The 15,353-nt window shown below is 46.3% G+C and overlaps 1 protein-coding gene across 2 annotated transcripts in view; it reads left to right on the plus strand.

Annotated features, from left to right (window-relative positions):
* prkcab (protein kinase C, alpha, b) overlaps positions 1-15,353 on the plus strand; it is a 350,330-nt gene that overhangs the window by 102,628 nt on the left and 232,349 nt on the right. For both annotated transcript variants that reach the window (XM_068003889.1, XM_068003891.1), the window contains exon 3: positions 15,219-15,301. In XM_068003889.1, the coding sequence (XP_067859990.1) occupies positions 15,219-15,301 (83 nt within the window). The remainder of the gene's footprint in view (positions 1-15,218; positions 15,302-15,353) is intronic.

Genomic DNA, 15,353 nt, shown 5'->3' on the forward strand with positions numbered 1-15,353 from the left:
CTCTCGCTCTCTCTCGCTCTCTCTCGCTCTCTCTCGCTCTCTCGCGCGCTCTCGCTCTCTCTCGCTCTCTCTCGCTCGCTCTCTCTCGCTCTCTCTCGCTCGCTCTCTCTCGCTCTCTCGCGCGCTCTTGCTCTCATTACTATTTAATTAGTTTTGATTTTAAAATCAGTAAAGTTTCTTGGCTGAGCAGTCTGTATTAGGGCCACATGGAACATCCAGTCTCTCGGTGGGGGGGAAGGGGGAGGAGGCGAAGAGGTTTTTATTGTTGTAGAAAAACGTATTTTTCAGCTGTTATTCCTTTTAACTGATTTGCATATTTTGCCTCCCTGTCCCTTCTACCGTTAGAGCCTGGGCCCAGGATACACCTGGTAGCTGTGCAGGAAGGCATCTTTCATCACCCTCAATTTCAGCCCTTTTCCCCTTCTCGTCTCCCCATCAGCTCCTCTCTGGTTGCTTCACACTGTCGTCCTTTGGGCCAGGCCCAGCTCCTGCACCGCGGTGTCTGCACTGCAGACTCCAATCTGGAGCCACTGTCCTTCGCGTTGGGGGAGATTCAAGGGAAGACCTCTGATTTTCATGTGGGTCCTTTTATTGATTTCCCCCCTGCAGCTTTCACCACTTATCCTTGTTTCCAAATCCCTCCATGGACCTCACCCCCTCTCTATCTCTGTAACCTCCTCCAGCCCTACAACCCTCCGAGATCTCTGCGTTCCTCCAATTCTGGCCTCTTGCGCATCCCTGATTTTAATCGCTCCACCATTGGCGGCCGTGCCTTCAGCTGCCTAGGCCCTAAGCTCTGGAATTCCCTCTCTAAGCCTCTCCCTCCTCCGTTGACGCTCCTTAAAACCTACCTCTTTTGACCAAACCTTTGGTCACCTGTCCTAATATCTCTCTACGTGGCTCGGCGTCAATCTTTCTGCCTGATCATCGCTCCTGTGAAGCGCCCTGGGACGTTTTACTACGTTAAAGGCGCTATATAAATGCAAGTTGTTGTTGAGGGTGCTCACTCGTGCTGGGGTCCAGTTCCCCGGGCACAGGCAGTCCCCCAATACTTTGCCCACGTAGCTTTCATTAGAAGCCCTCTTCAAGATTGGCAGATGGCAATGCTGAGCCCAGGAGTGTTCTCACCTGATGCCTACATGTTCACGCCTCCCTGCGGAGGTCACCGACTGCCCGGAGCAGGAACACGGGCTGACTTGCGCTGCCTGATCGGGCGGTGGAAGCAGATTCTGTCGTAACTTTCAAAAGGGAATTGGATAAATGCTTGTCAAGGAAGAACCACGGGGAAAGAGCAGGGGAGTGGGACTAATGGGATAGATCTTTCAAATAGCTGGCACAGGCACGACGGGCCGAACGGCCTCCTTCTGTTCTGTGTGATCCTGTTAGGATTTCCCACCCCCTGCCCTTTCCTGAGGCCAGTCGTAGCATCTGAACTTCCACTTGGGCTGAGATTAATGTTAGAAGCTGGGACGTTCTGCTCTTTGTGACTCAGTACCACACCCGGAGGGTGTTTTCAGCCATTAAGCCAGGGTGTTAGCACATGGCCTGGGCAACAAGCGATTGGAGCAGGGAGAAAACCCAGCTCTCTGTGTTACCCTCGTCATGGTAAAAGAACCAAAAGGGAACCTCGAACGTGATAATTCTATCCCCCTCCCCAGGTTGTCGTCACCTTTTCGGAGCCTCTCCTGACTTTCCATTGTGCTCACACACATAGACCTGGCATGAATTACATACGATCTCATTTAAAAAATAACATTCATTAAGATTACAAGACGCTGTTTACAGTAAACAGGATAATAAAACACCTGTGTTTCTTTCAACAGTGTCCAATAAAGGGGCTGAGTGATTTGTAAATGGTCGGTGGCTGTGTAATGTGTTGAGTAGCTGCAGTAATGGAGCAAGGAGATAAATGGCCTTGCAGTGGGTGGGTGGGACTGCATTAGCCGGGCTCTGTTTGATCTCGAAACATAAGCAGGATTTAATCCTCCCTCTCTTGCCGTCCACCTGCAGACAGCAGGGTGAGCCTGGCCCAAGGAAGCTGCCCGCAGGAAAGGGCAGTCGCTGGGAAAAGTAAAAGACCAGCCAGGGCTCCTGCTCCCCGTTACTATCCAGTGACCCCTGCTGGTAAGGGTCTGCGTGTGCAAGTCTGGCGAGGACGGACTCGGGCTCAGGCTGGTGCACGATTGTGGCTTCCCCCTAGGGTAGTGGTCGCACAGTCTGCTAACACGTATGGTCAGTACTTGTATATGAAGAATGGCAGCTGGAGTGAGGTACTGAAAGAAGGCCAGTGCCTGTAAAATCATACCACTGAGGACAGACTTTAAACCAGTTGTCTGTCTTGATCCTGGTGGCTATCTTGAAGTCGCAGTAATGCTTTTTATAAACCTGCAGTGTGAGCACATAATCTAGGCTGACACTCCAGTGCAGTACTGAGGGAGTGCTACACTGTCGGAGGTGCCGTCTTTTGGATGAGACGTTAAATCGAGGCCCCGTCTGCCCTCTCAGGTGGACGTAAAAGATCCCATGGCATTATTTCGAAGAGCAGGGGAGTTCTCCCTGATGTCCCGGCCAATATTTATCCCTCAACCAACATCACTAAAACAGATTATCATTATCACATTGCTGTTTGTGGGATCTTGCTCTGCACAAATTGCCTGCTGCGTTTCTTACATTACAACAGTGACTGCACCTCAAAGATATTTCATTGACTGTAAAGCACTTTCGGCCGTCCTGAGGTTGTGAAAGGTGCTATATAAATGCAATTAGATCTTTCCATCATTCTATCTTTCTTTCGATCTTTCCCTTTGCTTTTGTTTCTTTTTCTTTTCTTTATTTCTTTTCTCTTTTTCTTGGACCATGACTGGTGCTGACAGCCAGGAACACTTACCCTCTCCTGACCATAAATTATTCATTCCTAATAACATCATGAGGACCCAGATAATGAGGTGATTAGAGGAATGGCTGACAGTGAAGATTGCTAAGCCCATCAGCAGCAGTGTATTCAGTCTGGATCGGGGCAGGGGGGGCCTATCTTCAGTTTAAATCTTCACTTTACCTTTGTCTGTAATGTACTCATTTGTTTACAATAGCAGTATTGAAAATTGAGAAACCTAGGAGAAGGTCCCAAGGCCCACTGGCCGCAGGAGACGGGCCCACTGGGCGCAGGAGACGGGCCCACTGGGCGCAGGAGACGGGCCCACTGGGCGCAGGAGACGGGCCCACTGGGCGCAGGAGACGGGCCCACTGGGCGCAGGAGACGGGCCCACTGGGCGCAGGAGACGGGCCCACTGGGCGCAGGAGACGGGCCCACTGGGCGCAGGAGACGGGCCCACTGGGCGCAGGAGACGGGCCCACTGGGCGCAGGAGACGGGCCCCCATGGCCCACTGGTGCAGGAAGCTTAATCTATGGCCCACTGCTGCACTGCTGGAGGTGCCGTCTTTCGGATGAGATGTTAAACCGAGGGCCCGTCTGCCCCCTCAGGTGGGTGTAAAAGATCCCATGGCACTATTCGAAGAAGAGCAGGGGAGTTCTCCCTGGTGTCCAGGCTAATATTTATCCCTCAAACAACATCAATAAAACAGATTATCTGGTCATTATCTCATTAGTGCTTGTGGGACCTTGCTGTATGCAAATTGGTTGCCTCGTTTCCTACATTATGACTACAGTTCAAAAATACTTAATTGGTTGTCGAGCGCTTTGTGACATCCTGAAAGGCACTGTAGAAATGCAAGTTCTTTTCTTTTTCACTTGGTAAATGAATGTAAAGTTTTTTTTAAAATGGATCTTTTTCAGATAAGGGCTACTAAATATTAAAGATTAGGTACGTTTACTGATTTACAGTGACTGAGTAAGTCCAGATCTGCTTTCACTACTTAAGATCTGGGATTTTTTTTCAGTGGTTTTGAGTTTTGCAATTCTGTCCTTTTATATCCGTGAAAGCCGCGAATCAATGTCCTCGGATATGTTTACTGCGTCAGTGCCGATACCGGTCTGGTATCTGGGCCGAGATTGGGAACGCCGTGAGGAACGTAGGTTACCAGCCTGTGTTCAGTGCTGCCGGCTCTCTGCCCTACTGGATATGGATCATTAAAAGCCTGCTGTTTAAAACACAATGTCTACTCCTTTGAATTAAATTCCTTTTCAGCTTAGCTTTTCCTGGAATTAATATGAAAGTCAGACAGGTTAATTCATCATCTGAATAATTCAAGTGAATGAATTTGGATTTAACTGCGTGGAGTCGGACTCTGGTGGGATGTGTTATGTTGTAATTGTAAAGATTCATTTTCATGTTTTTAATTTCTTATGTTCCCCCAACTACTTGTGCAAATTATGCGGGGGTGGGGGGGAGGGGGGGAGGGGAGGGATGAAGAGTTGAGTGATTCTGGACACTTTCGGCCTGCCAATTGCATACTTAATTCTCAGGGTGAGAAAACGGCATTTGGCGGAGTGAAGCTCACCCCTCTAGTAGATGGTTCATTACGGCATACACCGACACACTGGGTTATCGCCTGCGTAGGTCCCATTTACAACACGTTGTAGATTGCCAGCTTGGCTCGGTTAGTAGAACTCTCCTGTCCGAGTTAAGACAGTTGTGGTTCAAGCCTCACTCCAGGACTTAATCTAGGCTGACACTCCAGTGCAATACTGAAGGAGTGCTGTATTGTCAGAGGCGCCGTTCTTTAGATAAGACATTACCTATCAACTCTAGTGGATCAGGACGATGTTAAAGATGCCAGGGCATAATTTGAAAAAGAGCAAGGTGGTTCTCCCTTGACCAACAACATCATAAACCACATTCATCTCTGTGCGGTTTGTTGACTCTTGCTATGTGCAGAATGGCTGCCATGTTTGCCAGTAATTAATTGTGTGTGAAGTACTGGTAAATATTTCTCAGAGACATGATAGTGATGTAAAGCAGGTCTTTCATTGTATTGCACAGGAAAGTTTCCTGAACTCTGCATGTGTAGCGCAACGGCAAAATATCATGTCTCTGATGGCTATAAGGATCCAATGGAATGAGATTGGATGGTCTCCATCTAGTTCATGGTGGGCACAGACCTGCCCCTTCATTTGGTCCTAAGTTGGCAAACCCGCCCAGAGAGGAGGCCATGAAGATGGCTGGCGTGACAAAATGGAGAAGTCATATTGGTGCAGTCGAGGATGCTATCCTGAGGTTGAGGCAAGCTTTGTTCTGTATTTGATCTGTGCTGGACCTGACCTGGGATTGACGTTGACAATGGGAACCCAAAATTGGAAAGTGTTCCCAGCACAAACATCTTTCACTTCAATTAGCACAAAATTTGCCAAAACATTAAGAACAAAATCTCAACAAATCCATGTACAGTTCAGTAATGGTAGAACGTTGGATATTCAGTATCATTGTGCAACCAATTAACACATGTAAATATAGTCTAATTAGCATACATCTCTCATCTCTATCCTCAATTATCCTCCCGCTTTGTGCATTGGACCTGTAAGAATATACTGGTGTTTGTTATATCTTGGATCCTGGGACATTGTTGTTCCCACAACTGAATCTGGCTCCCTTATCCCAGTGGCAGACTCGAACACCCAGATTTCCTTGGTTGACTGGTTGCACTTTGATCCTGGGCCATCGACCTGGTACATAATTCTCTTGGCTAGTTAGTTCAATCCCTGCCAGGTTCCTTAAAGCGTGCTGCCTTCTGTATTACATTACATAGAATGTACAGCACAGAAACATGCCATTGGGCTCAACTGGTCTGTGCTGGCATTCATCTAACCCTTTCAGTGTAACCTTCCCTTCCTTTCTCCCTCATGTACTTATTCAGCTTCCCCTTAAATGTTTATAGACCAAATTAGCTTAACGTCGGTGGTAGGAAAGATAATGGAATCCTTACTCAAAGACGTAATAGAAAAACATCTAGAAACCGAAAATATAATTCTTATATTTATGACTCCTAGTTTTGGACTCCCCGACAATTGGAAACCGTTTGTATCTGTTCCCACGTAACGTAGACATGATCGAGTGCAGCTGCCACCTCTGGGCAAGGATTCTTGGAGTTCCACCTTGTAAAATAGCATGACCACTTTGTCGAACGAGCAGTGCCACTGCACCACTTGGCTCATGTCTCCATTCTGTGTCTTCACGGTGAAAGTTTAATGAGACTTAACCTCCGAGTTCTCCCAGAGGCAAATGTATTTCAATCAGGCTTTACTTGTGCTGTCTCCACACTGAGAGCCGTCGCTTTCTCTCGCACCGAGAATCCCTTTTAAAACAGATCAGCAATTGGATTAGCTGGAAGCTTTAAAACAAATAAAAGAGGTAATTTAAAACTCTCTGGAATTCAGCAGGCCTCTCACTTTCTAATGCAGCAAATTGTGTCTTAAAACAACCTAATCTTATTTTCAGTCTCTGATTTATACATGAGATCCGATTAGTGAGGTGGATAGATGTTGAACATGGAGGCATGGGGTTTGACGGCCAATCCTCCTCCACCCGGGAGTTACTCAGTTATTGCAAATTAAATGGCTTTTTGGAGAAAAAAAATTCTTATTTTAAAAGGCCTAATGTTTTTGTTGGGAGATTAAAATTGACCTGTGCCAAAGGAGGACTTACCAGAGTTGTTGTGTCCAAGTGCAAATGGTTTAACTCTAGTGTCCTTTAATTTAAAGGACTCGGGCTAAATTGGAGTTTGAAACAAGCCCAGTTTTATGCTTTGCTGACCGTGCTGGAACTTTCCAGTTACGGTATTTAGTATTGGACGTACAGTTACTGGAACAAAGCGGGCTTTTTATTTTGTTGCAGGAGTGGGCTGAAAGGGAGGGAATTGGGGGAGGGGTTTAGTCTGTTTCCACGCCAACCTTTCATCTCCGGGGTTTTCAAACTAAACATATCTTAGTTTAAAGCTGTAAGTACTTCACATCGCTCTCTGCTGGCTCTAAGAAGAGTGTTACGCTCCCGTGAAGTGCCTCGGGACATTTTACTGCGTTAAAGGTGCCATGTAAATGCAAGTTGTTAAAGGCGCTATATAAATGCAAGTAGTTGTTGTTGTTAGGTTTGCCCAGTCCGCTGCACTAAACTACCCAGCAGCAGCCTGGCACCGGAGAGGCCACACAGATGTTCTGACTGGTGTAGTTGGGAGGCTGCACTGGCCTGATGTGGACCGTGGCAGGGATGTACCAACCTTTTCGGAGTTGGAGGCCATATACCCGAGTGGGACACGTGCAGAAGTACAAGCTTGTTGGGTTCTTTTACCCTTTAATAGTGTAGATATTTTTGGCTTTTGTGTTTCAGACTATTCCCCATGTCCTCGAAAGTGTTTTCACTTGCCCTGATCTCTATATAAAACGAATAGTGTTCCTCGGATATCAGAGAACCTTTCTTTGTAAATTTCTGAAATTACCGGTTCTGTTCTGTTCCACGGGAGTCTCCTTGTCTCAAAAATGGCAGAGTAACACGAACACTAACCCATATTTTTGGCTTTAAATCCCAAACAAGTTTATTCAATCGTAAATTAACAATATTGGCAGGAACATAACATATTTAAGGTAATTAAACTTTACCAGCTCCTTGTATCGTTAACTCTCACTATAACTCCTTCTTTATGGGGTGTTTTTGTTTTTGCGCTGGGAGATGGTGCCACCAGCAACATCAAAACAACAACAATATGCATTTATATAGCGCCTTTAATGTAGTAAAACGCCCCAAGGCGCTTCACAGGAGCGTAAATCGGACAATAATTTGATACCGAGCCACATAAGGTGACATTAGGACATGTGACCAAAAGTTTGGTCAAAGAGGTAGGTTTTAATGAGCTCCTTAAAGGAGGGGAGATGGAGAGGTTTAGGGAGGGAATTTCCGAGCTTGGGGTCTGGACGGTTGAAGGCACGGCCGCCAATGGTGGAGCGATGTGAAATCGGGAATGCGCGAGAGGCCAGAATTTGAGGAATGCCGAGATCTTGGGGGGGGTTTTAGGGCTGGAGGAGGTTACAGAGATAGGGAGGGGCGAGGCCGTAGAAGGATTTGAACACAAGGATGAGAATGGTTAAATTGCCGGACCGAGAGCCAATGTAGATCAGCGAGCACAGGGGTGATGGGTAAACTGGATGTGCAGGTTGGTGTTGTCACCAGCTGTGGTGAGCCCCAAGCTCTGGGAGACGGTGCTACCAGCAACATAGAAGCAGCTTACAAGCCTTTTATATCAAAAGCAAAACACTGCGGATGCTGGACATCTGAAATAAAAACAGAAAATGCTGCAAGCCCTCAGCAGGTCAGGCAGCATCTGTGGAGAGAGAAACAGAGTTAATGTTTCAGGTCGATGACCTTTCATCACAAAAGTGTGTGTCGTTTTTTATTCATTCAAATTCAGGAGCCCGATGTCAAAGAACCAACTTCTGGCGATTCGGCTGTTTAAATCTGGTCAGCGTTGCCCAGGGCCGGATAACCCGGGTCATCCAGGTCTACCTCGGGAAACCAAATCAGAAAAGAAGCCCCAAGAGCCAAATGAAAAGGCCAACATGAAGCAGCTTTAGCAGTGACTGTGCTCAAGGGTTCCATGTAAATGTGACCTTTTGCTGCAAAACAGTTGACTATTTGTGACTGATAATGAGAAGACAGTTGAGCTATTTGTGACCGGGAGGCTGATAATGAGTGGATTTCCATAATGGCGAGGAGGTTGCTGGGCTGGTTTCCAGTTCCACTGTCAGCCACCTTCACTGCACGTGGGCCTGGTTACAGTTTTTAGTAGAGTTTTTTGGATGAGTGCGTTCAGCAGCAATAGACCTGACCCTGGTTACACTACGTGTGCAGTGGGAAAGGTGCAGTTTGCTGTTGATGGATTGTTGGAAATGGAATATTAACACTGGCGCAAGTTCAGCACTGCAGATGAGCAGTTAACAGCTCAGTGCGTTTATAGAGCTGACTGTCGGGTTCTGGGTCCCAGCAGCTTAACCACGACAGCAGGGGTGCGAACTTGAGGTTATGTGATCGGACCTACCAATCTAAAGCACCCAATCCAGTTGTGTAAACTAGTTTCCCAGGTGTTTTGAAAGGGCGGTTCTATAGCCAGGTGATATACTGTCAGGTCAGGTATGAATGTCAGTAGAAAATTGCCCACATAGTGTGCTTGCACTTTCTTCATCAATAAAGGTGGCCATTTTTAACAAAACTCCAGTCACTCTGTGCGTCACTCCCTTTTTTTTTAAAATTGAGCAAACCCGAGTGAAAGGGCCAGAGTGCACTGTGCAGGCTGTCGCTAAGGTTGAGAGAGAGTGGGAGAGAAGATGAGGTAAATCGAGAAGTCCTGGTGAGATGATGCTCAGCTTCAGTTTAAAAATTGAAGAAAGAGGAAGACTGAGGGAGGTATTTCCACAGGGTTTGGTGAGTTGGAGGGAGAGACTGTGTGCCGGGGTCTTGAATTCCACAGCAGCAACAACAAATACTTAAGAAAGAAAGGCTTGCATTTATATAATATAAAATCAAAACAGAAAATGCTGGAAATCCTCAGCAGGTTAGGCAGCGTGTGTGGAGAGAGAAACAGAGTTAACGTTTCAGGTCAATGACCTTTCATCTGCACTTGCATTTATATAGCGCCTTTCACGACCTCAGGACGTCCCAAAGTGCTTTACAGCCAATGAAGTACTTTTGAAGTGTTGCAATGTAGGAAACGCGGCAGATAATTTGAACGCAGCAAGATCCCACAAACAGCAATGTGATAAATGACCAGATATTCTGTTTTAGTGATGTTGGTTGAAGGATGAATATTGGCCAGGACACCGGGGAGAACTCCCCTGCTCGTCTTTGAAAAGTGCCATGGGATCTTTTAAATGCACCTGAGAGGGCAGACGGGGCCTCAGTTTAACGTCTCATCCGAAAGACGGCACCTCCGACAGTGCAGCGCTCCCTCGGTACTGCACTGAAGTGCCAGCCTGGATTATGTGCTCGAATCTCTGGAACCCCACATCACCAACATCATTTTTTTAAAAAAAAATGATCCGGTCATTATCACATTGTGCTTGTGGGCTCTTGCTGTGCACAAATTGGCTGCCGTGTTTCCTACAGTTCAAAAGTACTTCATAGGCTGTAAAGCGCTTTGGGACGTCCTGAGGCGGTGGAAGGCGCTGGAGAAATGCAAGTTTGTTCTGTTCGCCAGCGGCCGGATAGAATGGCAGCTGTCAATGAGAGAGTTTGCTGCAGTTAAGATTTCATTTCTTCCCTGCTTTGTGAGAGACCAAATTCACCTTGTAAATCCCCTGTCAGCTCCTGTGATACCGTGCGGAGATTTGTTTGGCAAACCATCAGATTGAATTAACGCTCTGACTTGATGTCTGAAATGATGTCAGCAGCACTTGCACCTACAAGATAACTGGTTTAACCCTGCAGCGGAATGGGGCACTGTATTCAAATTAGATCAGTGGACCCACTCCAAAAACAAACTGGCACCAGTTCAACAGCCTTGTGTGAACTAAATTGATACAATTAAGAGGTGAGAGAGCTCTTGCAGTGTGTGGTGGTGTCTGCGACCCTGACGTATTTTGATTATTCTAGCGATTCATTGATGTTCTGCCAACTTTTCCATCTCTTTCCCCACCCTTTCCTGTAGACATGACTTGTGCTGGGGTCTCTTCCACAGCCGTTCTTCGTGTGTGAGCCTAGAGCAGGCTATTTGGCCATGGGGGGAGTATCTCATCCAAATCCAGGCATGCACTTCTCCACCAGGCGTTGCTGCAAATCTTCAGGAGCGGGAACTCCTGCTGGTTTTCCCCTTCCTGGCCCATCATTGGTAAGGTCTGCTCTGGTGCCTCGACCACTGCCCTGGCTGCAAATTCAGCACAGACCCAAGGATCTGGTGGAGGGTGGGTGGCGGGGGGGTGGTGGGGGGGTGGGGGGGGTGGGGGGGGGGGGCGGAGGAGGCTGCCCGCTGGTCCGGAGGATGAGAAGTCCCCACTCCTTACTGACATGGTGGGGGAGGTCTTTCACATGGACGTAGCCACGGGAGACCCCATTATAGAAAGGATATTGAAGAGGTGAAGTGTAGGTTCATGAAGACAATTCTCGGGATGAGAAAAAAAAGACTTGAATTTCTTCAGCACCTTTGCATGAACTCAGGACCTCCCGAAGCACACTGCAGCCAATGAAGTACCTTTGAAATGTCACTGTTGTAATGTAGGAAAGACGACAGCCAATTTGAGCACAGCAAGATCCCACAAACAGCAACATGACAATGACCAGATAATCTGTTTTCGTGATGCTGGTTGAGCGATAAATACTGGCCAGGACACCGGGGCTAACTTCCCTGCTCTCCTTTGAAATAGTGCCATGTGATTTTTTTTTTTGAGGGGCCAGACGGGGCCTCGGTTTAATGTCTCATCCAAAAGATGGCACCTCTGATAGTGCAGCACCCCCTCAGTACTGCACTGGAGTGTCAGCCTAGATTATGTTACTTCAAGGGTACAGCACAGAAACAGGCCATTCGGCCCAACTAGTCTATGCCGGCATTTATGCTCCACACGAGCCTCCTCCCTCCCTACTTCATCGAACCCTATCACCATATCCTCCTATTCCTTTCTCCCTCATGTGCTTATTGAGCTTTCCCTTAAATGTATCGATGCTATTCGCCTCAACTACCCCTTGTGGTAGCGTGTTCCAAATTCTTACCATTCTTTGGGTAAAGAAGTTTCTCCTGAATTCCCTATAGGATTTATTAGTGCCTATCTTATATTTATGACCTCTAGTTTTGGTCTCCCCCACAAGTGGAAACATTTTCTCCTATCAAATCCTTTCAGTATCTTAAAGACCCCTATCCGGTCACCCCTCAGCCTTTTTTCTAGAGAAAAGAGCCCCAGCCTGTTCAGCCTTTCCTGATGATAAGTTTATCTTCTCAGTTCTGGTATCATCTTTGTGAATCTTTTTTGCACCTTCTCCAGTGTCTCTATATCCTTTTTTATTATACGGAGACCAGAACTGTTCACAGTACTCCGAGTGCGGTCTAACCAAGGTTCTATACAAGTTTAACATAACTTCTCTGCTTTTCAATTCTTTCCCTCTAGAAATGAACCCCAGTGCTTGGTTTGCTTTTTCTATGGCCTTATTAACCTGCGTTGCTACTTTTAGTGATTTGTGTATCTGTACCCCCAGGTTCCACTGCTCCTCTACCCCATTTAGACTCTTATTATCCCAGCTGTATGCAGCCTCCTGATTCTTCCGACCAAAATGCACCACTTCACACGATCTATATTGAAATTTATTTGCCAATTACACGCTCATTCTGCAAGTTTATTAATATCTTCTTGTATTTTGATGCATTCTTCCTTTGTATTAACTACACCCCCCAATTTGGTGTCGTCTGCAAATTTTGAAATTGTACTTCCGATTCCCGAGTCCAAATTGTTTATGTAAATAGTGGACAACAGTGGTCCCAGCACTGATCCCTGTGGAACACCACTTCCCACCTTTTGCCAATCTGAGTAACTACCTTTAACCCCTACTCTCTGTTTTCTGTTTTGTAGCCAACTTGCTATCCATTCTGCTACCTGTCCCCTGACTCCACCTTAGCCATGAGTCTATTATGCGGTAACCTATCGAAGGCCTTCTGAAAGTCCAAATATATTGCATCTACTACATTACCCTTGTCTACCCTTTCTGTTACTTCTTCAAAGATTCAATAAGGCTGGTCAAGCATGACCTTCCCTTTTGAAATCCATGCTGACTATTCTTCATTATATTTTCGGTTTCGAGATGTTTTCCTATTACATTTTTGAGTAAAGATCCCATTATCTTTCCTACCACCGACGTTAAGCTAACTGGTCTATAGTTCAAAAGCAAAATACTGCGGATGGTGGAAATCTGAAATAAAAACAGAAAACGCTGGAGAAGCTCAGCGAGTCAGGCAGCATCTGTGGAAAAAGAAACAGAGTTAATGTTTCAGGTCAAAGACCTTTCATCAGAACTGGTTTATAGTTCTTTAGACCTGTTCTATCTCCCTTTTCAAATATAGGAATAACATTAGCAGTCTGCCAGTCCTCTGGCACTATTCCCTTTTCCAATTAATTTTTATATATATATGTAATAGTTCTGTAATGTAATCTCTTCCCTAACTTTTTTTTTAAGACGCACGGATGCAATCCATCCAGACCAGGGATTTTACCCTCTCTCAGTCTGATTAGTTTATCAAGTCTCTGGAGTGGGGCTTGAACCTACAACCTTCTGACTCCAAGGCGAGAGTGATACCAACCGAGCCACGGCTGACACCCAATGAGGTGGAGTTGTTCTGATGAGAGGCTTGAGTAACCGGGGCTGCTGTTCACTGTAGCAGAGATGGTTAAGGATTTAGCAGAAATATTCAAAATTGTGAAAGGCGTTTGAGCGGGTAAATAGTGAAAGATTGTTTGTACTTGTCAGTGAACTGGTAATGAGGATTAGTGTTAATGGGGGAGCTTTGAAGCAGTTTCTCATGTATAGCGTCATTAAAGATACAGAACGAATTCCCACGAATGTCTGTTAAAACTGAATTGACCATGACATTTAAGAGGGAATTAAGACAAACTCTTGTGGGGAAAGAGCAGGGAAATAGGATTGGAATAGATGTAGAGGTAGCCCGAGCCCAGTGGGCTGAAGCACTTTCAGTGCTGAAATTTCGATGATTTTGTGAAAAATGGTCATGTCCTAAACGCGGTGGCAGTGCCTGTATTTTCATGTCTCGGTTTTTTGAGCCTAGACTTTATGAAGAGAGTCCATTAGTCAAAACAAACTATTGTACAGGTGCGCTTAATTTACTCTTCATAGCCTTAGCTTGAGGATTGTGATCTGTTTGTAAATTTAGTGCTGTACAGAATAAATAGCAATTTATGCACATTAAATAGTGATTATCATCCCACATTAGTGAGTGTGCTATTGTACAGTAGTGATTTTGATTGGGTGATTTTGTGCTTGCCTGTTGCTGATTGGTAGTATTTTTCTTGTTGCTGATTGGGTAGCCTTTCTTGCCTGTCTAGTTGAGCGAATCATTATGATTAAATTAAGAGATGATGGGTATTTGAGCGAATTGGAAAAGTGTGACCGATTTTTCTTGCTATGGTCCATTATCTTTCCTATCACCGACGTTACGCTGACTGGTCTATAGTTCAAAAGCAAAATCCTGCGGATGGTGGAAATCTGAAATAAAAACAGAAAATGCTGGAGAAGCTCAGCGAGTCAGGCAGCATCTGTGGAGAAAGAAACAGAGTTAATGTTTCAGGTCAAAGACCTTTCCTCAGAAGTAGAAGGTGATCGAGAGATTTAACAGTTTTTAAGCAAGTACAGAGCCAGGGAAAAGGGAGAAGGAAAGAACAGAAGGTCTGTGATAGGGTGGAGGGCAGGAGTGATCAAATGACAAAAGGAATGATTGTGCAAGGCAAGGAGGGTGGGAATGGGACAAGTAAAGAAACAAAATATGGGTCTAGAGTGGCTGTAAATGGTCACAAGAGAACCATTACCAGCTCCCGTTATCCGGGGAAATGGGAGCAGTGGTTATGATCTGAAGTTATTGAAATCAGTGTTGAGCCCAGAAGTTTGTAAATGGCCCAATTGAAAGATGAGGTGCTGTTCCTCAAGCTTCATTGGAACAGAGAGGTCAGAGTGGGAGTGGGACGGGGGGAATTAAAATGGCAAGCGGCCGGAAGGTCAGGGTCACACTTGCGGACTGAACGGAGGTGTTCAGCAAAGCGATCACCCAATCTTTGTTTGGTCTCCCCGCTGAAAAGGCCCCTCCTGATTCGGTTTTCCATGAGTGATTTGTATTACTTGTTTTCGGACTGGGTCATGCTCCCTGAGACAAACCTTCGTGAGCTGTGAAGTATCTTGACGTTCCCTCCCCTCCTTTGTCTCCGTTCCTCCCCTGACGCCAGTGACTGGTATTGGGGGACATGGTTCAAGAGGGTGCAGCATGGCCTCCTGCACTCTCGCACAGGTGCCCATTCTTCGTGCGTGAGCTGAGACGGAGAGCATTCAATATTTGGGGGGGGGGGGCGTTATACGGCCTCCCAGCTGAGCCCGATCCCTCTCCTTACCTGCCACCCGTGCCTTTCAGCAGGTGTCACTGGATGGTGGTTAGGAGCAGGAATCCTGGCTGCTTTCCTTCCCTCAATAGTCTGGGCTGAATCCCAATGATCATTTAGCCGTTACTCACTATCCTTCTTGTGGGGACCAGTTTGTAGAAGAGTTTAACACCTGTCTCTCTTTTTTTCTTCCCTCATTCAGTTTGCTGCTTCGTTGTACACAAGAGGTGCCATGAGTTTGTTACCTTCTGCTGCCCCGGAGCAGACAAAGGACCAGACACCGACGTGAGTACAAGGCTTTAATATTCAGCATCTCACCCGATGATATCGCTTTCTC

Source organism: Heptranchias perlo, chromosome 23, assembly GCF_035084215.1.
Source record: "Heptranchias perlo isolate sHepPer1 chromosome 23, sHepPer1.hap1, whole genome shotgun sequence".
NCBI classification, from domain to species: domain Eukaryota; kingdom Metazoa; phylum Chordata; class Chondrichthyes; order Hexanchiformes; family Hexanchidae; genus Heptranchias; species Heptranchias perlo.